Consider the following 22,732-nt stretch of genomic DNA (forward strand, 5'->3'; position numbering starts at 1 on the left):
ACGTGTATCCATCTCCATGTTTGAACCAAGGCATTGTGTGTTTCTTATTCTCTTTTCAAGCATTTGTTATTGGGAAATGTGCAGTTGCTTTTGGTGTGTTTTAAGCCGGCAAAGGCTGAGCCAATCCTATGTAATATTAAGTATGTTGTATTTTTTTATTTCCAGAGAAGCTTTACAACCCTCCAGGAGGTATTTTCCTTTCATTGCTGGACTCTGGCAGAATCCCTTCATGATATATACTGGAAGTTAGTGGGACTCTGTCTGCTTGCCCATTCTTCTGGTGCCCAGTGGACCCCACAGAATAATCCCTTGATGACAGCGGGAACTACAGTGTTCATTTCACTTTCTATCTTTCTATTTATTGTTCGTTCCACCAGTTAGAAAAGAAGCCGTTAACTGCCGTGCCCAACACACTGCACACAAAACCCACAAACACAAATGATAATGATTGTATCGGAACCAAGGGCAGGTTGTGTTGCTCACCTAGTGTCGGCGCCATGGATGGCATGGTATTGGTGGCCTCCAACTGGTATCCGCCAATGATGTACTGGGACTCCGAGGAAGTGCTGTCCATTTTCAGGTTGGGCAGGCTCATATTCTGTGCCAAGTAGTACTGGTAAAGCTCGGCTTCGGCTGGCGAGGGTAGACTGCTGAGGCCCAAGTGCCGGGTGTGCTGCATTTGGCTCATGTTCTGCTGCAGCAGCATCATATTGTGCATGTGCTTCTCGCTGGTCATGTGGATGCGCAGGTTCCTTGCTACGTTGGTCTCATAGTCGCACACCTCACATCGCCATGTGGGTTTGGTTTTTGGTTTTGTGGGTGAGGGGGTCCCACAGGTGCTGGCAATGTTTGAGGCAGCTGCTGCCGCTGCCGCCACGGCAGCGGCAGTGGCAGCAGCTGCCACAGCAGCCCCAGGATTGTGGCTGTAGACCTGTTCACCCCCTCCATTCTGCAGGTTCTGCATGTTGTTTAGATGCTTGTCTGACTGCATATGAATACTGAGGTTGCCTTTGGTAGTTGTGGAGTAATTACAGACCTCACATCGGAAAGGTTTGTAACCACACGTGTAACTCTCCCCCCGTGCCAGGCGTGGGTGAGGCTGTCCAGACTTGCAATAGACACAAGAGCCGCCAGGCTCAGGGTGCTTCTCCTTCATGTGCGCCTCCAGTGTCTGCTGGTACTTGTAGTGCCAGTTACACTTTGGGCATTTAAGCGTTTTACATGAGTTACGAGAATGCATCATGGTCATGTGCCCACCAAGGGAGCGTGAGGAGCCCAGAACGGTGTCACATTTAGGGCACTCCACGCCACTCCCTGAAGGGCACTCTCCCACCCCCAGCTCGCAAGGCATGCCAGCGTGCTGGGGGTGGGAGAGGCAGCTCCCGTCCTCACCGTCTACATGTTCGTTTGGTTCTGGTGTGGTAGCATAGTCTTTATTGGCACTGTCATCCGCCAGATTCAACCTGTGGCTGCCTTCCGTCAGGCTGGCCCCAAAGCCATCTGTGTTAAAGCTTGAAAGGTTCCTCCCATTTGCACTCTCATAGACAAAGGAAGAAACGGAATTGGAACAGGGGGAGGCCGTGCCCTTTTGGGAAGGCTGTGGCACACTAGGCATTAAGGGAGAGTTAGAAATACTTTGGTTTGAGTGAGCCGTATCCTTGTTGTTGGTGATACTTCCAGTCAAGCCCGCAGCTTCCAACTGGGGCCTGTCCTCCGATCCCTCCTCCAGGTCATTTGGAAACAGTTCTTTGCAGCACTCGTCTTCCTCCTCCTCTTCCATCATCATCATCATATCCTCTTCTTCTTCCATGTCTTCCTCCTCTTCCTCTATCTCCTCTTCGGTTGTCCTAAGCTTTCTGATGAAGCTGCCTTGGTGGCCTGCCTCTTGCTGCTTCTCACCCTCTGCTGGAACCAGGTCTTTTTCCCCGGGGGTTTTTGATGGACTGGGCGCCAGTGGGCCCATAGAGACTGAGGTGACAGGAGTCTTCAGAGCTGAGCTGGTGAGCCCACCAAGGTTCAACAGGGTGCCAGGTGGTAACATGCCTGGCTGTGCCTGATCGGCACCACTGTTGGAACTTTCCGAGTCTTTGAGTAGTGATAAACTGGCCTGTAGAGCTTCATCTCCTTCCATTCGAATGCCACTAAATTTCCCATAAAAACTGTGTCCAGGCCCGATTAGGTTAGCTGTAGAAACTAAGGGTTGCTGAAAGGTTTTATTTTTTGGTTCCAGAAAACTTATGAGGGGTTCTTTGTCTTCACCTATGCCTTGGATGATAGCTGAGATGTTCTTATTGCTAAGAATTCTCCGCTCATCCTCGCTAAGTGTCATCCTGTGGTCATGCACAGCATGCGTCACAAATGACCGGACATAACCAAAGGAAAGCTTGCACAGAAAACACATCAGGATGGGCTTTTTCTTGCCATAGAGGACAAAACCATCAAACTTTGACAGGTCCACATTGTTGGGAACATCTTTGGATACACATGAGCTTTTGGCAGAACCATCGCTGTTCAGGTAATCCTTGTTGCTTTTGTGTCGCACGTCAAAGACCCGGAAGCTATGCAGGACGGGACTGATGCCCGTCAGGGCTGAGGTATTGGGGAAGGAATGGTCTGAGCCCTCAAACCATTTCCCAAAGGATGAGGCTATGTGGAAAGTGTTGATAATCTGTGGGTAGGCAGGTGCTGATGACGAAGAATCCCCTGTTTCGCCCCCAGCGTTGGGCAAGGAGTTCATATAGAATGAAGGGAGCTCCCCACTTGTGCTGGCAATGCCACCCTCACCCTGCATCAACTTGGTGACGTTGTCAACTATGTAGGCAGAGCCATCAGGCTGGTAGACTATCTCACCATCCAGGTTCTCGACGTCGCTCTCCTCCTCGCCATCGTCACTGGTGTCACTTCCGCTCTCCTCCCTCATTGAGAGAGTTGGGCGGACACATGGGCAGTGGTGCTCCATGTACTTTTGTAAACTGGCAAAACGGGCTGAGCATTCATTGCAGGTGACCTCCTGGCTGGCGGTCGGGTGGTGGGTGCCCCCTTGGCTGGCGCAGTCCGAGATGCACTCATTGAAGGAAGCCCTTAGGCTCTCCATGGACCCCTGATTTTCAGCAGTGGACTGCTCCATGCTGCTGCATTTGTCAGGGAGGCGAATGCTGCCGAGTTCAGTCCACTGCGGATGCTGAGGGACGCTGCACCCATTATCCTTGCCAGAGACGACACAGGAGTCACAGCCTTCCATGGTGTGGCCAGCCGGGAGTTTTCATTGCCCCAAGTAGTTCTTGGACCTGAAAGGACAAAAAAAGAGGGGGAGGTTAGAGAGGGGTTACTCAATGTGCACCACAACACTGTGACAACTATCCTTTGGGGCACAATACACATCATATATAAAATAGAGCTTTTTGTATATTCACATTCCCGAATGCCTTCCACTTAATGAATGCTCCAGACACCCCATGCACATATCTGCCAAGTGGCCCCATGGCACGCATGACATCTGGAGCCAACTCTGCAGTCTGAGGCGTGTAGTTTTGTTCCCACATTATAAGAATGACTATACAAGTTACAGCATAAAAGGCAAAAAATGAAAACTGGCACATGGTAGCATGCATAATAAGGGGCCGTTTGGCATCTGCCAGGTATTGAATGTGTTCAAGTGAAATATATGTTTGCATATGCGTGCGCGTGCATGCGCGCGCGCACCCACACACACACAATCTCTCTTGTGACCAATTGGTACTTTATCTGGATTGTAATTGTTTATACACAGGTGGAGTGCTTCAAAGCGCTGCACGGTGGGAGGGGAGCAAGGGAATACAGTAATCATTCTTAGGCATTAAAGTTTCCGAATGACTCTAAACAGAAAAATAGCATGCTAGGCCTGAGGGCATTTCTCCTAGTCCAAGTGCCTAAAGTGTTACAATTGGTGGGTGGGACAGGACAGACGAGCATTACTAGTCCTAGTACATTTAGGTCATGCATGCGTAGAGACAGAGGTGCGAGGAAGAGAGAGTGGGGGGAACAAATGCGTCCAGTCCAACAGGCCCTGGGTTAAGTGCAGAGAGGTTGCCTCACTTGTGGAGTGTAAGCTGAAAATGCAGAAAATAGTGCAGTGGCCCGGACGCAAGTGCAAAGACTGGCCAGGGGAAAGCCTTGGACCTGTAAAGCTCTGAGGTGAACCGGGCAACCAGTCAGCAAAACTGAACAGAGTTAGGGAGGAGAAGGAAGGATTGTGGAGAGAAAAAAAGAAAAAGAGGTTAGATGGGGAGAGGGAGAGAGAAGGAGGAAGAGAAGAGGAAGATCTTAAGGAGCTTCTGGAACTTTAGGTGCTCTGGCTCAAGACGGAGAGCGGCAGAGAGGCTGTTCCAGAGGGAGGCACCTACAGAGGATAATGATATGCCCCCAAATCTTTGTTTGTGAAAGCGGCTCAGATGCCAAGCCATATCTTTTCTTACTCTACCGCAAAGGTATAATTTTCACCCTAAAGGATCCAAGCCAATAAGTTCACAGCTTGTGAAGTTTCCAAACGTGCCCTACTTAGCTTCACTATCTTTCAGTAGAAGATGGTTCAGTCATGTGGGCTTTGAAGTGGGCTGAGTTGGAGTGCCAGGGCTCTTTACTTTCTGAGTGCCCCTTTTTTTGGCATAAAGATCGCCACTCCTCTCAAGAGTCACTGTGGGTTATAGTTCATGCCACCCAAAGGTGGCATGCATAGGCAACTGCTCTAAGTCCTCGGCCTCTGCTGAGTTCCCAAACACTGCTCAAGATGTCTTAACCGCTCGAGTCCAGAGCATGCAGGGCCCAACAGGTTTCCTTTCTGGACTTTAATGCTTTAGGCTTACATCTTTTGCAAGCTGTACAACTATTTAAGTTGTACAACTGTGCTCCTCGTGATCATGTGGTGGAAGCCAATTGCACACAATGTTTGCTAACCCATGGATGGACAAACTGAGCAAGGCAAGGAAACATAGCAAAGATGGGCCTCAGTGGAGGAGTAGGGCAGGACCACCGTGCAGAATGGGCTGCGGCCCCACTTGAGGTATACGGGATGTTCCTCTTTGAGGAGCGCTCAGATACCTAAAAACTTCAGACAGCAGCGAAGGAGTGTCTCTTCTGTAAAACGTAATTACATCATTACAGAACAGTTATAACCAGATTGCCATTAGTATATTATGTATCAATTATAGATTATTTGGTAGTAATATGGAGATCACAGCAATATGTCCCATAGTGATGAAAGGCACCCCGCTTATCAATAGTTGATGCAATGTGCTCCTTAAAATTATCTCACCCATACAATCCTCTTGAAAGCACACAACTAAACTTCTTTCTTGAGTAATAACTAACAGCGTTCAGGACTAAAGCAGCCCCTGCATTCGGGATACATAGTCTCCAGCTATGGACCACGAGGGAGGGAGATCAAAGTGAGTTCATAGCATAAGGCTGTTCAGCTCTCTGTGAACTCCGAAGGGCTTTATAGATGTGCAGGGGGTCCATAAGCATCACACACACACACACACACACACACACACACACACACACATATAGAACAGTGGGCCCAAACTCCTTTTTGCTGAGCTATCCCTCGTCTCATGTAAAGATAATGTTGACTGGCCCCCAACAAATAATAAGAATTCCTTATGGTTTCTATTAAAAGCAGTTACCCTACTTCCTTTTGAAAGAGCCTCATGTCCCCGGTGAAGATTTTCTTGGTCCCTTAGGGGGTCCAGCCCTATTGTTCGAAGACCACTAATATAGAGGATACATAACAGGTAACAGTGGTTTATTTTTCTTTGGTTCCTTTGAGCGGTCCTGGTATCATAGTGAATTACACTTTGCTTCCCATCTTGCATCATGTGAACATCTCATTGGTTGAAAATCTGTGTTCTCTCATGCGATTGCGTCCCCATGATTTTTGGGTTTTGAAATGGTTGTGAAAAGCGTAGATCAACACTATATTCATATGGCACTAAAACGACTCTGGAGCAGGAAGCAAAGCAAAGCGACCGGGAAGAACTGCGACACGGGGCTAGCGAAGGTGGCCGGGCCGGAGGGTTAAGAGCAGCATGGTAAAATCAATGCCATGTAAGCTTGGTAAGTTCCAGGAACGGAAAGGCAGCGATGGATAAAGGATGGAACGGCGTTAAGCCTACACTGGGGACTTGTTTATTGATGAGAAAGCCATTCCCCTTCTCGGGCCAAGCAAGAAGAGAAAACCGGGAAATGCTTATCAATTCATTGGCGGCTACTCCAAACTGCATCTGGAGGAACTCTTCCAGCTCCAAACGGACGAGACGCGGGGCCTCTGCGCCACAGCGCCCCCTCTCCTGGAGACATTGACACAACATACTCTGGAATTCTAGCGCCACTGCATGCCATGATAAACCCATGACTCCAAATAAGGGCAGCCCAATCCAACCCCACAAACAGCCTCCCTGCCAAGTTTCCCACTTCCATGCGGACAACTCGAGCCAGTCCTGCTTCCACCTGAATGCTGGAACATGTAGTTTCGTTTTTGCATGGGCATACAAGTCCCAGCATGCAGTGCAAGAAAAAAGGACGCGCTCAAAGATTCTGCATGGAGCCGGCATCCTTGGCAGCTATGAAACAGTGTAAGTTCAATTTACTCCAACAACATACTCTGCAGAGGCATTCAACAATGAAATGCAAATATTCAGGGATCTGCACCCCGTTTCCCCCCATGCCGATCTGTAGAGACGTGTTTGGTGTCATTGTCAAACAGGGAGAAAAGATAGCGACACCAAAACAAAGTGGCCCATATTCGCAAATAACAGTCCAAGATCTTGCACAGTGTTATCAGGTAGCAACATTTTGGGTTCAATCGAAGCAAATGGATCCTTTTAAAGTATATCTGGCCTAAAAAATTGATCAAAACTATCAGCTGCACAGTGCACAAAGTCATTAATCTGGACAAAATTGGGCCACAAAGCGGCACACAGTAGCCCGTTGCCCTCTAGGCTAATCTGAGCCCAACTCCATCAGGGGGGAGGAAAATACCAATATATGGAGAACAACACTCACAGTCTTAAAAGGGGAATCAGAGGGAGGCATGAAAGAGCAAAGGGAAGCAACACAGATCACATGGTAACACGTTTGTGACACACAACGAGGGAAGAAGAGGCAAATGGAGACAGAAAAAAAATGGGGAGAGAAGTTAAAAAAAAGACTGTGAAAAGGCGGGCAAAGAACTTAACAGAAGTCAGAGAAAAGGGAACAGGGCAAAGTCAAAGTAGGGTAAGAGCAGAATTGAGACGATAAAAGACATGGTGCTAGAGCAGGCAAATGTGGTCATGGACCAGAGAAAATAGGAGACGAGGGAGGACAGACCATGTAAAAAGGGGATAAAAACAGACAAAAATGGCGGACCGAGAGAAGGAGACAAAGTAAGATTAAATGGAGGACAAGAGTTCTCAAAAGGGAATGACAGCAAACAAAGAAAGACAGGAGCAGACAAAAGGGGAATGAGGGCAGGCACACAGGAAGAGCGCAGGCATGGAGGAAGAGAGTGGACAGAGGGCAAATAAGGAAGGCAGAGAGGCATACATCGGGGAGAGAAAAACAGAAGGAAGGGAGCAAAGAGGGAGCGAGAGAGAATACAAAAGTAACAGAAGTCTTTAAGGGAGAGATGGAGGGTAAGATGGGCCCAGATTAGCAGACATGATTGAGAGGAGAAAATAAATGGGAAAAATTCCCATGATCGGGGACTAGAAAACAGATGGGAAAAAAGAAAGAGATGGGAGATAGAGGGGAGACATCAGACAGAGGTGGAGATCAGAGAAATGTGGAAGAGAGTCGAAAAAGGGCAAAGAGATGAAAAAAGGCAGCGAGAAGAGAAAGTAGGCAAAGTGAAGAGAAAAAGAGGTTGAGTGGAAATCTGGGTGCGGGAGGTGGAAGAACAAGGAGAGGGTGGCAAGCATGGGCACAGAGCATACGAAGCGAGCCAGCAAACAGAATTGGGAGAACACTATGTACCAGCGACCCAAAGGCTGTAAACAATGGATACAAGAAACATCCTATTTTTAGATATGACATCTACTATAATTAATGTTTCTATCCGACTTTGACATTTTGCCATTAAGTCAAGCACTTATTGGTACTTCAGCAGGTTAGATGAGTACAACCTCACATGACCAGACTGCATATTATGAATGTGCTGAATGTTGCAGTTGGGGTGCACCAGTGATGTGGTTGACATTTCATTTACCTATGTACTTAGCTTACCAGCCATTCCCTTATGCAGTGTACTCCTACAGCATACAAAGTGAGCGACATTGGGTGTCACTGCAGGGTATGTATGGAGAGGACCTCCCTGTGGAAAGCAATTGAGCAGACTTCTTGCAGGGTGAAGAGTGCACACTGTGTACAATTGTGAATACCAGGATGGACATTTAGGCCAAAGCCCTACTGATGCCTTAGTGTTGGCGCAAGCGGATCCACCTAACAGCAGATGCATCTAAGCAATTTCCTGATGCCGCTAGCATTACTCAAGGTTTTATTCAGGGTGTGCCCCGTTGTGTTTGCTGGCAATGCGATACACAGAAACAGGACATTGGCATGGACTCGATTTGCTCTATGGGAAGAGATGCTCCTGTGGCCTATCGAACTTTAGCAGCGATCTTGCAGAACAGTGGAGAAGAGAAGATAGCAAGGGAGACATTGTGTAGAGCCAGTTACTGCAGAAGTAGTGAAGCACACTCTAGCCCTACCTCCTCCATGGCAATATATAAGCAAGGTCAGGAAGAAGGAGAGGAAACGGGAGCCATGATGCAGCCCTTGTGCAACTGTTCATGTGCCTTTGGTTTTTCTTTTCTGCTGCCCCACCGCAGTCCTTCTTTGCAGATCACAAGAGCAGGGGAGTTGCTAGGTCTGGAAAAGACCCGGGGCTAAGCTGATGTCGGAAAGGTTGGGACTGGGGGCTAGCTAGTCTTTTGGCTGTAGCTCCTGAGATTCTATCCGGGGCTACAACCAAAAGATCAGGCGCTATAGCCCCCTTAGCTCCCCCCTAGCAACGCCCCTGCACAAGAGACTGCACGTTTTTGCAATGATCAGGAGCAGGGCAGTCCTCTACAGAGAAAGCTTGGACCACGTGTTCTTATCAAGGGCCGAGCTGACTTAACAGATGCAAACCCTTGCACTTTAATGATGAACTAGCTGCAAAATATCATTGTTTTATTGAAATAAAAACATGTTTTTAAATGAAAATATCTCACTACTCACCAGAAAATCGACATGGATGAAAATAAGGCCTATTTATAAGTTTCCGTCATGGTCCTCTCTACTACAGAGGCCTAGAGTACCCTCGAGAATTGTCAAAGTTGAACCGAGCATGTGGTGTTATTATTTCTTCACAGTGCCCTCTTTTTTTCGAATCTTAAAACCCTTTCTACATCTTCTCCAATTCACTTGAACAAAATGTGCAGGCCTTTATCCTTGGCACACACTGTGCATTCATTTAAAAATATCTTTCATGGTCGAGTGTGTGAGCTGTGGATACATAGCACATCTTTTATAATGGATCAGGTGTTTATACATGATGTTTGGATGTAAATCGGCATCCTGTTCTGCCAGCATGGCTACTGATTGGAGGGACTAAGCAGCCACTGTACATTTATGTTGAAGGTTTTGCATGACTCCTCACACCCAAAAACAAAATTGCTTGCCCATTCTACGATTAAAGGGCCCAAGCCAGTCAAAACTTGCCTGATCAGCAGCTCTATCTATGGATACATTGCCCTCATTACAACTTTGCCGGTCTGGAAACAATGGTGGCGGTAAGTTTACTGCCACCGTTGTTTCCGGACCGGCAAAGTACAAGTCTGCAGCCTGGTGCTGTGCCGCTCGCAAGGTCTGCCCTGGCGGGCAGAACGGCACCCGGCCGCAGACGTTCATGGAAGCACCGGCACCATTATTAACGGTGCCGGTGCTTCCATGGTCCCCATTCCCATTGAGTCCTGTGGGATTAACAATTGCCGCCGCCTGATTTACCAGACTGCTGGGGCTGTAATGCCCCGGTTATTCTGGCAAGTCAGGCGGCGGTAATTCATTATGGGTCTGGCTGTTACCCCGGTTTTTTCGGCACGGTTTCCGCCGGACTCGTAATGAGGGCCTCACTGTAGGCAAGCACCTTCTTAATACATCAGGAAAACCATCCACTGCACAAGCAAATACAATGCCATTGGTCCGCACCAGCAGCATCTTCTATCCACTGTCTAGCTGCTTTCCTTGCTTAATAGCTGAATCTACACTTGCTTTGACCCTTGTCCAAGGTCAACTTCTCAGCCGCATTCAGTAACCTGCTAGTCAGTGTCTACTAACTGCCTCTCCACAGTTCACCTATCCCTCTCCTTCTTGGGTCTCCATTCAACCCTCTTCCCAACACCTGCTTTACGCATGCACGAGTCACATAGCCCCTTGCAGTCCTTACAATACAGCTTTTCAGGTGCACTGTGCCCTTTTTAAGTCCTAATTTGAACTGGGCGAACCTTTCCTTCAATCGCCATTTCGTTTGAGTACGGTCTCCTCTCCTGGTTTGACTCGCCATTGCTCTCCCTCTGTGGTTTCTTTATCCATCTTGCCAACAATGCAGGTGGGAGTCACATACCATTAGTTCCAGACCAGGCCCCCTGTTGTAACATTTTAATGATGGAGCAGGGGTTTCTTAGTGCCAGCAGAACCCAGAGTATTCCAACTTATCTTGGGGCAGTAGTAGGCAGAGGTTGAAGTGGGCGGGAGCGGTTGGGAGCGGCACTCCTCTACTTTTTAAAATTAAGTTTTATAGTTCCTATACTTTTATTTTTTAACGTTCCGGAATGGTTTCGTTTTAAAATAAAAGTGTAAGAAGTTGTTGAAACTTGAACTTCAGTTCACTGCACTGAACGTTCCCTGAAACAGGAGGCGCATTTGTTCAGAGGTTTGTATCCTACTGAGAAGGGGCGTAGCAATGGGGTTTGTGGGGAGCAGGGACAGGCCAGGAGCAAACATAGTTCCACTACTTCTTTTCATACACTTCGACCAGTGGTAGTAGGCCAGCAGATCGAGGCATCCCATACCCTGCAGCCATTGCCCTGTTCCCTCCCACCAATGCGCAATCTCAATGTCACTAGGCCTAGTAAGATCGTTGTCTTTGTCCTCCCTCTGACCCCCTCTCTTGCCTCGTCGCATGTCATATCAATGACAAAGGAATCGTGACGCAGGGTCCATAGCCAGAAGACTTCAATACCTCACAATAGAAACGATTTGTTTGTATTTTGAAGACTTAGATGGAAAAAAAACAAAATGGCCATGCGTCTAAACAATATTTTCTCTTTCTAAACTTTGGAAGAGTGAACTTACACCCCCAATCATGTCAATGCAATCGTCATAACTGCAAAACACTGACTGTGCCTGAATAGCTCAGAAATACCCTACTAAAGGGTGGGGGTGGGACATAACTTCTGAAAATATAGATCAATGAGCGTCGAGGGCCGAGACAATGGTGTGTCCCCTCCCCTGCCCTCTTAAGTCTGAGGAGTCGATGACAGCGTTCACTAATAGGAAGCGGCCAAAACTCCTTGCCCGCCCTTGCAGAACATTCTCCACCTCCCACCCTTTAAGCAGCTGAGGGGAATGTGAGGTCTAACGTACATTGGAGACCACGCATATCTCCCAACCTCTCAACCTTTTGCGTCTCTGGAGCAGGTGAAAATCAGCGATTTTATTTTCTGCAGGTGAGACCCCACTGAAGTGTATGGATGAGATTCTGCGGCGGGTGACAACCGCCAAAAGTGAGTGAGTTGAGCGGTCGACCGCGCTTTGGAAGGCCGGTGCTTTGCTGGGCCCATCAGTGCCGCCAGGTCCTAAGGCACTGCCTGGAAGCGCCCTTCTGTTCACTGCAGTAGTGCAGTTGGCAGCATGAGCCGGTGCTGGAAGACCCTCAGTAGTTTCCAGGAAAGATGATGTTTGCCAGTAACCACTGCCCATGGGCATTGCCCAATGCATTAACAGCCGTCATCAGTGTAGGAAAGAGTAACGGGGCGAGTCTGGATTGATGGTCAGCTTTATGTGGCAGCAATGAACTTCATCATGTAAGCAGTGCTTCCGGGTTGAAGGGGCACCACGCGTTTGTTTTGCCAAAGGCCCACTTCCTTTCTCTTCCCCCATCCTTCCCGCCTGCCCTCTCCTGGCATCCCTCCCCTCTCCGTGCTCAGGAGCGGGTCAATAAGGGAAAGGTAGTTCTTACTTAAGAAAGCAGAAGTCAAACTCGTCAGGTCGATCAGGACTCTGTCTGTAAACACGGTTTCCCGTAAAATCAATGATTTTCAGTTATAGAGAGCAGGCTAAGAAGTCAGCCGGGCCCCGGGTTTCCGTCAGTCAGCGAGTCCCAGGGCTTCTGTCGGCTGCAGTCAGCAGCAGCGAGCAGCCACTTACGGTCCATCAGCTGCCACGAACAGCCACTTACAGCCTATCACCTGCCACGGCGGCTCCTAAACCCCACTCGCTGATCACTCACCAGACGCGCTCCACTCCAGACCTGCCGGCATTGCTCCAGCCTCTTCTGTTGCCATCAAACGACTATGCGAGGACTCCGACCCTCTACTGTGGCCCTCGCCCAGTAGGTGCCCTTTGTCAGCCGCAGTCTGCCTATGGCCCTCGACCAGTACCACCATCTTCTCTACTCCCACAACTAGCCTTGCCATGCTCTCATTACAACCATGCCGAACCGTGAGCCTCTGCCCCGTCGCCATGTGCCCGTCATTCCTTCAGCACCCTTCTCTCACCATCCACAGACCACTTCAATGCACCCCAGACCATTCACTTCCTACCCCTTGTCACTTTCTCCTTGCACCCACCACTTCACTCTGTCCCCATAAAACTACCCCCCCTCAGCCTTCCATCCTCATCTTCTTGTCCCCATGTAAGGCGTAACGGGCCTTAGTTACTGCCTCCTTGACCCATCTCCCTGCCATCATCGTTTTCTCTCTACCGATCCCTGCCCACCTGCTCTCCACCGTTCTCCCTCACCATTACTTTCTAGCCTCCGAGTCCCCTGTCGTAGTCTCCCTGCCCATCACACAACTCCAGTCACCATCTCTCTGCCCCCATACGTTGATTGTCTCCACTGACTGTGCCATCGCTTGCCAACTGTCTCCCTCCACTCCTCCCCATATGAGCTCTTTGGTCTTCTCTCAGCCTGCTTGACCCCAGCAATGCCTGCCTGGCCCCTGCCCGCTGCCTGCCTGGCCTCTGCCCAATACCTACCTGCCACCCCCTATTCTACCCCAGTTCCCTGCTGCTTCCATTGACTCATTGCCACCTACCCTGCCCTCTCTCCCCACCTTCCCACCCTCTGCACCCATCTCTTTGGCCCCCACCATTGCCCCCCTCATCGCCCCTTGTTCCTGAGTCCCCCCCGCCCCTTCCTCGTCTCCTTGCCCCTTTCCCCAGCTCATCAAACGAAAACGTGCACAATGCGTACAATAATTTGGTGCAGTATTCATACACATTTCTGCAACACTTACCCAATGTTCCGACCAGATAACAATTTCATGACTTTACTGTTTAAAATGAAACTCTCCCCTGCATTTTTGGTTGAAATTAGATTGCTTTTGCATAGCATTTCAAAAACACCCCACTCAATTCTGCATTTTTCTGCCCAGGATACGGGCCGTATGCAAAAAGACATCCTGAAAAAGCTGTGCTTTGAACAGTAGCGCAGACTGGCAGCAGCTCTTATCCATTGCCTGGCACTTCTCTCACAGGCAGAGCAGGCCCATAAATTGCTTTATTTAGTCATGTCTCCTTCCAGAGGACACCCCATTAAGCAGGCTGTCTAGTCTGTCTGCTTTTGGACTGCATCCTACAGCATCAGCAGCAGCACAGTGCATCTAGTGTGTGCCAACTGGGGAAGGGATGAAGAGGGGCATGTCAGGCAGCAGAGATCGACCAGCTCCTGTGGGGTCTCCCTGATTGCCCCCGCAGGGTTCCCGGTCCTGAACACTACTCAATTGTCCCTGATATGGACAGCCCCACAAAGGGCTCACCTTGCCCCTTAAACCCCCTCTAAAAACTGATACAAGAGTTTCACACAAGAGCAGCCAACCAGATGCCTATCAGAGTGGGCTTTACAAGGCCCTCAAGCATAGTCCGTTATTGAGGCAGGACAAATAAGATGTACCGGTGCATTAGCAGAGATAACTATTACTTAACGTAAGTATACATAGCTTTCATAAGAGGTGCATTTTCATTTTTGCGATCTCATGATGGTCAGCACCGCTCCAGCCAGCCCACAAACATGATCTTACTGAATCTTTTGTAATGTGTAGATCATGTTGACTTCTTAGTAGTGAAAGGGAGTAGGGATTGGGGTGAGGGGAGGGGCACCAGAGCTATGGCCACCTGACATCCAAAACTGCCTCCTGTGTGTGTATTTCACACCAACCAAAATGAGTTGCTGGTGCATAAACTACAGACTTTGTTGTCTTCTTAGTTAGTCGCGTGCCAGTTTGTTGGGCATTTGAAAATGGCAGATATTGCTTTTGTTCTGGCAGGCACAAAAATAAGCTAGAAGGTCTCGGGTGCAGTTGACTGGCTTGTCCAGCGGTCTCAGTGAAATCCATATGCCAATCTGCCACCCTGGACGTAGGTGCTGTCCATTGAAAATGCCTAATTGTAACTTGTCGCGTTGTAAATTTAAATGTTGCACAGACAGTGGGAAAACATACATAGTAGTGTCAAAGTGTGACCCACACATGCAGGGTAGATCATCGCACAAAACAGCACACAACTAGAAATATCGGGGTCTTAGTGTCATATGATAAAAACTACAAAGCAAAGAACAAACATTTAAAGGAAGAAGGCAGTCTTTCCAGGTTTTTTGTGTCAGAGGCCAGCAAAGCACCTCATCCCTGGGGTTCAAGAAGGTGCCACACTTTGGCTCAAAGACACAGCCCTTGACAAGTCATGGTTCCAACCCAGACAACTAATCCGACAGAGTCCCCTCTACCCCTGTGAGGAATTGGACCATCGCACAGTGGGTGTGCGCTTGATTGGTCTTTTAGAAATTTTAAAAGAAATTGAATGATGGTAGATGAACCGCCGGAAAATGTGTGGGGCTAATCTGCACACATTTTCATATGCTCACTGCAGGACATACAGATAGATCGTTTACTCTGGGTGGACACAGGTGCAATCCTCCCAGTCATATTTAGTTGGCATCTGATAGGTGGAGTAGATGATGCATCTCAAAAGAGGGAGGGCAAAACCTTCCTCCTGCCATGACCGGCCTAATTAACTATCACACGCTCCATGGATCCGCTCTGTTTGTTTACTCTGTGCAGATGGTGGCAGCAATTAACATAATTAACATACTAATAGAGTATACTTCAAACTGGCTTATGTGGGGCCTGGCTGCAGGACTAACAAAGGAGACAGGAAAACCCCCAACAACCTTTGATATGCATCTGTGTCTATCTGAAGCCAGCTCCCACTTCTTAGTAACACAGGCAGTGAACCATCATTTCTGGGACAGCTGTTTACACTCTCCTCAGCGTTGGGCTGTCTGCCTTAAAGAACGACACGCCCAGTGAAGAAGCTAGGAGGAGTGCATCGACAAGCATCAACCAGCGTCCACCTTAAAGGACATTTTTGAGCTAGTTGAGGCCCTTGAGCTGCAACAGACTGCACCGCTAACTGTTGTCATGCCGCTGTCGCCATCGTCGTCCGAGACTCCTCGACCAGTGCTTCAGATCTGCCAACCAGCACTGAGCCAGCGATTCCTGACCCCAAGCTGCTGTGCAGGCCAGCCTGCAACCATTTGTCCAGCTTTGCTCGCCAAACTGCCTGCCGCCTGATACCCGCAGCTGTCTCCCATCTTGAACTCTGTCGCAGGAGCTGCAAAGTGCCCTGAAACCGACTCGACCCGGTCGAGCACCAAGAACTTCTACAAGCACAAGGTATATTGCGGTTCTGTCCCCCTGGTCCTTCTTCGAAGGGCCCTAGTGACATTTTACGACCTATAGCTCTCTTTGTGTTGAAACCAAGTCTCCTTGAACTATTGCGATTAATTACTTTACCAACTACCCTCCTGTCAGTCAAGAGTGCATCCCTTTTCCTTCTTGAAGCAGTCTGTCCTCTGCATTCCTTAACAGGGGGGTTATGTTGTAGTGTGCTAGAACAGTCTGCTGTGATAATAATAAAGTTGATATTTTTATACAACCTTGACTGGACAGTCCTTTTTATCATTGGGTAATAATTGGATTGTTGCTGTGTTGCAACTGATCAACGATCTACCACCATGCAGAGATAAGCCTGCCGTTCAGTACATGTTACCAAAATTGGACAAGGAGGTTTATAATTTGCTTCTGTTTCCAATCTGTTCGGATCCCTTCTGGTGTGCTAGAGGTGTGGGGCTGATTGATGGTTTAGAATGTGATATTCATCCCTGGACCACTGGTGCCCCAGAAGTTAATTTGTCACAACTCCCTCCTCCCCATTCTCAAGTCATGGCACCACAGCCCCTCCTCCACATTCTCTAGTCACAGGCCTACTCTTACATAGATTTACAATCTGACATGGACTACCTTCAGAGTGTTCAGTGACTAGAGGGGTTCACCCAGAGTGAGTGGGGATTATGGTGGCAATTATGATTAGTCAGGTGATCACTGGGCCTTTCTGATTAGCCAGACGATGACCGAGATGTGGTAGTGGACAGTGTATGTATGTTAGCCTAGCATGCAGCACACAACCACTCTCTCAAAACAGAAGCATATAACTTGGGGTGGGTCAATCCTCACTCCTTTCCGGCAGTGCTGAATGGATTTTCAGAAACTCATTTGAGCATGACCCCTCTTCGGGTAACTGAGTCTTTGCACATGCTCAGTGGGCACTTGAAACCAGGGCTGTGCTCCTTGCTTGAACACTACTCCCCTTGTACATCTCCAAGAGGCTGCATGGTATTTAATGCCTTACTTTCTATATGGACTTTGCCTTGTGGGGCAGGTGTCTTTGAAAGCTCTGACATCTTGTTCTCACTTTCCAGTGCCTGCTATGTCTTGGGGGATGCCTTGCTTTGGGGTGCCTTATTAGTCTCCTCGGCCCATCTGCTGAAGCAGAGGTTTCATCATTAGTAACCTTTTTGCGAGGCTCGGGTACCAGAGAGCATTCAGAGAAATTGGCCAGGCTTCGGTCTGGCGTTAGTTACTCATTGGCTTTTCTGGTTGAAATAAAAGAGCTGGCAGGCTCTTAAGGGTGCCTACACTGCTTGGATATGAGTGTACTAACACTTCCCATCAAATGTTTAAAATGCTATATTGGAGAATATTGGCACCTCGAAGTGGGAAGCAGATATTATGTATGAGGCATGGTACAATGATTCCTACTCGGATCCAATAAAATATCCGTTGGAATTCATTTCAGTGGAATGTTCTGGACATTTGTATCTAAAGGAGCCTGGACGTGGAGTTTGTGGGAGCTCAGATTCCTTCACAGTATCATCATCGCCCACCCAAGATGAGCGATTGTGAAGCATTCATGGGAGTCTACATTTTGCCCTACAAAGGTTCAGGTCAGCAGATTGGTCCCTCTGCTACACCCCATGGTAGTCAATCTCTTACAATGTCACAGCCTATGGAGCACAGTGTCTGCCCCTAGCTTCAGATCCCCAGGGATCTGCTACTGAATTGTGGCTTGGAACTCCCAAGCTCCTCCTTCACCATGGTTGGAGCCGATCTTTGCCTTTTTCATAAACTGTCGGTGCGGATCTCATTCTCTGCTATGAATATTAGGCATGATCTCATATTCCGAGTAGGTTGGTAGTCAACTCCTTTATTTAATGTCTCTTTCTCCGTCCAACCCATTGGAGGTCTGTGTCATGCTCAAATGGGCTGACTTCTTCCTCCGACACAACCAATCGGAGCAGACTTCTTTCTCCTCTGTGGTGTACTGAAGCCACGCTCTTCCTGTACGCTGGCCCATGATCCGATTCTTCATTTGCCATGGCCCAACAGGCCCACACCCTCCGTCTCCCACTGCCTTCATCATTCATTTCTTTCGACTCCTTCATCATCTGTGGAGCCCCAACCAACAATTCTAAGGGGTCTGTGTGAGGACATGAACATAAGGTTACCAGATTACTCCTGATCATTGGGAGACACCATGCCCGGAATCTAGGCTTTCACCTATCCATTCTGGGAGTTGCAGTCGTGGGTCACTTCAAGTGAATAAAATGGACTAAAGAAAGACCACATTAAAAGCAAAGTATGGGACTTGAATAGGGGGACACCCCAGGCGGCGTGGAAAAGGTGTGTGAGATCGTCCCACCCTTCCCAGACACGCATGCATGCAAATACTCTAACAGAGTTAACTCAGCTCTTGATATTGGCGGAACTAATCATATCGCAAGAGCAGGGAGCAAGGGCAAGATGGAAGAGATGAGGAAAATAGAGTGTGTGGAGGTTGGTGAGCGCAGGCCTTCTGACAGATTCATTGGGACAGGTCCCCAGGCATCCGGCCGGTTGTGGTGGTGGGGTAGCAAACAAGAAAGGCGGGAGGACGGGGAGAGAGGGGATTGCTGCCGCCAGGGTTGTTTGGAAATTAAATCTGAACAGCCGCACTGTGTCATTTGAAAATTGTTAATTAGCACAGGGTTAATTAGGCAGGCTTTGTCACAGGAAGACTTTTGGCAGAAAACCAAAACTGGAGGCAAGAACTACAGGAATGCAGTGTCAGGGGGGCCCACGAGCTGTTGGGGGGTGGGGGATGGATGAGGCAACACGTGGGACAAGCCAATGAATGGAGCCGGTGTCTGTCATTTGCAAATTAGGCCAGAACCGAGGCATGGAAGCAAGTCTGGACATTTCGCGCCAGACCGGTGCCGCCGAAAGGCTCACCTGCCGTCCGAAGCAAACTGCCCTACGATGGGGGGGGAAACAAAATACCCACACAGGCCCATGCTTCTGAAAGGCACATTCTTCACATTCAAAGCCAAAGCGTACAAGTTAAAAAAAAGTTGCACATCATCTGTGGAGGTGCATTTCCGGAAAGCTAGCTCACTGCAGCAAGTTGAGTGTGCGGTGCCTTCTCGTAATCTCAGTGCAATCAGACTGGGAGAAACCAAAGGGCCTCCTTCCCCAAATCAAGGGGCGCGTTCTGACACGATATATCTAAATGCCCAAATGGTCAGTGAAGGAAATGGGTCAGCCCGCAGGTCCCGAGCCCCCAATAGGAAGCCAGGAGCAGATGTTAGAAAAGAGCACCCTCTGACCAAACGTTGACCTAAAGCCGACAGAGCGTTGATCACAAGTAAACAGCAACAGGAAGAACTTCCCAGAATCTGGACAGTACACTGTTCCTGCCCACTCTACACAGCTGAACAAAGCAGTTACTCAAGTTCATCTGCCCATGTGGCAGAAGGAAAATTATATATATTCCAACTGACATACAAACGCACGGGCTAGTCCAAGCGTTCAGAGGCAGTCCCCGAAGCTGCCCGTCTGACCACAAAGAAACCGCGCTGCACTCACAGACAAACGAGTCAGGCCCGCCTCAGGACCCGAAGCAACGTGTACACAATCAAGCGCCAACCCACTGCAAGGTTTGTCTAACTACCAGGGAAATGGTGCTTGAAGAGACGCCTCACCTCTTAAGAAAGACAGCTCCAATGCAAATAAAAGAAATCACCCGTGTTTCAAAACATAGCACACGTGTTTAGGCTGTCTGGCCACTTCTAATGGACCAGGTGTATCACAGAACATTACAATGAAATTTAAAAAAAACAGTGCATCTGCTTTTCATCAGAATGCAAATCTCTACTGACCAGAAAGGGGCAGCACCGCCTTTGTGAGCCTTTCGCTATTTTCAGATTGGAAATTGTTGTTCAGACTTTTATTAAAACTAGAAAAAAGACTGAGATTGATCTAGTTCTCAACAAGTACTCTGTAGTTTTGAGTCCACGTTCTTGTGAGAGGCTAGTGCACAGTGATATAACTGATATAGTCTTTTTGCCACTGGGCGTTATCGAGCTGGTGGCTGAGGTCTTTGATATCTTTAATATACCAACAGATCTAGAAGTGTACTGGTGTGTCCTTTGCCACTAATGGAAGGTCCACATGGAGGGAGTTCGGGGTCTTGTTTCTGAATCTTGTGAAAGTAGAGATAAAGTAGACATTGTGGGATGTTGTGGTGGTAGGCGCGCGCACTCCTCGTCATCAATTAACTCTACAAGTCTGCATTGTCTTGAGTTTTCTGCCCACTTGGTAACAATATCTGAGATTGGATCCCAGGGTAATAGCTCATCGCAAGTGTCACGAGTGCCTTCGTTATGTTGTCTTAGGGCTTCCTGGACATACTCCCACGGTACATAATGGCAATGTTATGTTCTTTGTTGGCGGGTTGTACAATTGAGTCCTGGTTTGGGCTGATGGTTTTCAAAGACAATCTCTCTGCTCAGAATCTGAACATGTTTGTTGTTCTTGCCAATGTGCACGCAGTCTGTTCTCTTTTTAGATTGGTGTTGAAAAGACCCCAGTTCACAAGTCACCACCTTCTGCAACACATCAAAGACATCCTTTTTGGGGTGTTAATTCAACTGGGACAAAACTGAAAACAGCCGCATTTTATCATTTCTGTGAGAGAAGCCACCACCCTCTGTCCTCTCCTCAATGTTCATGTTCTGGCTTCTGTTTCCAAACCGGGGCGATTATATCCGCCTTAACAAAGTTGAAAAGTAGCTGTTTCAGATAAATTAACATTACATTGCACATTTAGGAGATAATGAGCTTGTCTTCAAAGGTGGCAGAGTACGAGGAAAAAAAAAACCTAAATTCCTGTGGGAGAATTCAAAAAGAAAAACAAACCCAAGAACAAACTACAGCTACTGACCAAACACTAGAAAAGGTACAAAGGTTGTCAGCCACCACTGAACTCCAAAACAACACTCAGGTGAAACAAGAACAACCTGTCCAAGTTGAACACTTCAGCATGCAATAGGATAACGAAGTTGAAATCGGACACAAAAAACTAAAATCATTAGCAAAAGAAAGATTTTGCAGAGCAGAGCATTGGCTGGAGGCATTATCGAACAAATGTATAGGTTAAAAAGTGTGCCCGGCTTAACCAAGTAACTATCGAGTTTTCTGTGCATCAAGCAAAACAGGGATGCTTTTCTATTCTCCTGAATGAAGAGGATACACACCGAGAATAACATTCTGCTAACGAACCAAAAAAGGTTACAGAACAGACAGATCTCACACATGGACACACGCAAAAGTTGCATAGGATACCTGGCGGCTTGTGATAACAGAAAGCATTCGGAAATAGAGGCACACAATTCCTTACGTATGACTGTATGTTGGTAGGTGATAGTATAGCACGCCTAAAAGTCCAGAGATAAAGGGGATGGATACCTAGCAAAGTGCGCCAATAGAAGGCACCCAAAACCCAGAAGTAGGGGTGCACCATACATAGAGCATGTGTCAGTACACGACACTGATAGGCCCAGAAGGAGAGGCAGAGAATACAGGACACCCAAAGCCTTGACTTTCGAAGCCCTCATTCATGGTATGGACTCGGGGCAATAAGAGCAGGGGCGACGCTTGCACTCAACGCAAATGTTTGAACACATACAGAAGCCATGCAGAATCACCAATAGTCCTCTAAAAGCATTGTATACTGGCAAATTGCAAAAGTGTCCATACAGATTCGATTGAATTCGACAGCTGTACCCTAAGTCCATCCAAACACAATAAGATCTGCATACTGGTCCGATTCAGTGCTCTTAATTCCTTACCCACTGCCCTTGGATGGCCCGTCTCACTTCTGTCTCCGCAAATGTATCCTGAACTATGGCTTCAGAGTGGATCAGTGGTGATTTTCAATGTAATAAAAATACAGGAACTGATGGTTATATTCTGCACCATCCAGCTAAAAGTGTCCATTTACGCATACAGATAAATTAGCACGAGAATTATTGGTCACCAGCCAGGACTCTACCAAGACTAGCCTACTGCCAGTGTGGCTATATCTAAAGAGTGGCGCCTCGCTTGAGGATTGTGGATCCTTGTGCAGCCACTACATACAGCCCAGCAGTCAGAGGCGCGGATCCTTACCCTCTTAGCATTATATTGAAGCTCTAGTTGGATTGCTAAAACTGGGGAAGCTAGAGGTAGGCCTAGGAAGCATCACCTCACAGGGTCCTTATTGTTGTTTAGGATACTCCTGGGCCCTCGTTGCCATATTTCAAGTCGGTACCAACAGAGCCGGGAGTAGACTCATATAGCAGTCCATTGGTGTGCCACAGTGGCTCTTCAGATGTCTTCCACAGGGTCGACCTTGATCCCATTCCATTGGCGATGTTGACTACGGCTGATGGGAGCTGTAGCAGTTATGCATATTAAATAAACGGGCGGTGGTTTTAGCCCAGCTTTTAGTGTTTTTTCTTTAATGCAGGTTTAAGTTCCAGTATGTTCCCATCACAAAAAAACATGCCCCAGTTTGGCATATCCGGCAAATGTAAGTTCTTGTGTCTCTGTGATGAGGCTGGGGAAGGGCAGGCTGCTAGGGCACGCTGACACTCCCCCCGCCCCCCTCCACTCCACCCCCTGCTATCCCCCGTTCCCCTGCAACGGACTCTCTTCATTCCTTGATTTTCAAAACGAAGAAGGTAGGGCCAAAGTGAGTCACTAGCCATTGCCACTATAATTGGGAAAGAAGTGTGTAAAATGCCATCTGGGATAGGTGT

General features: G+C 48.1%; 1 protein-coding gene across 1 annotated transcript in view; it reads right to left on the reverse strand.

Annotated features, from left to right (window-relative positions):
- ZFHX3 (zinc finger homeobox 3) overlaps window positions 1-22,732 on the reverse strand; it is a 465,985-nt gene that overhangs the window by 327,346 nt on the left and 115,907 nt on the right. Inside the window, exon 2 of the mRNA XM_069635510.1 lies at window positions 484-3,287. Within this exon, the coding sequence (XP_069491611.1) occupies window positions 484-3,241 (2,758 nt within the window). The 5' untranslated portion in view covers window positions 3,242-3,287. The remainder of the gene's footprint in view (window positions 1-483; window positions 3,288-22,732) is intronic.

Source organism: Ambystoma mexicanum, chromosome 1q (genome assembly GCF_040938575.1).
Source record: "Ambystoma mexicanum isolate Mex_15411 chromosome 1q, UKY_AmexF1_1, whole genome shotgun sequence".
Classification (NCBI taxonomy): Eukaryota; Metazoa; Chordata; class Amphibia; order Caudata; family Ambystomatidae; genus Ambystoma; species Ambystoma mexicanum.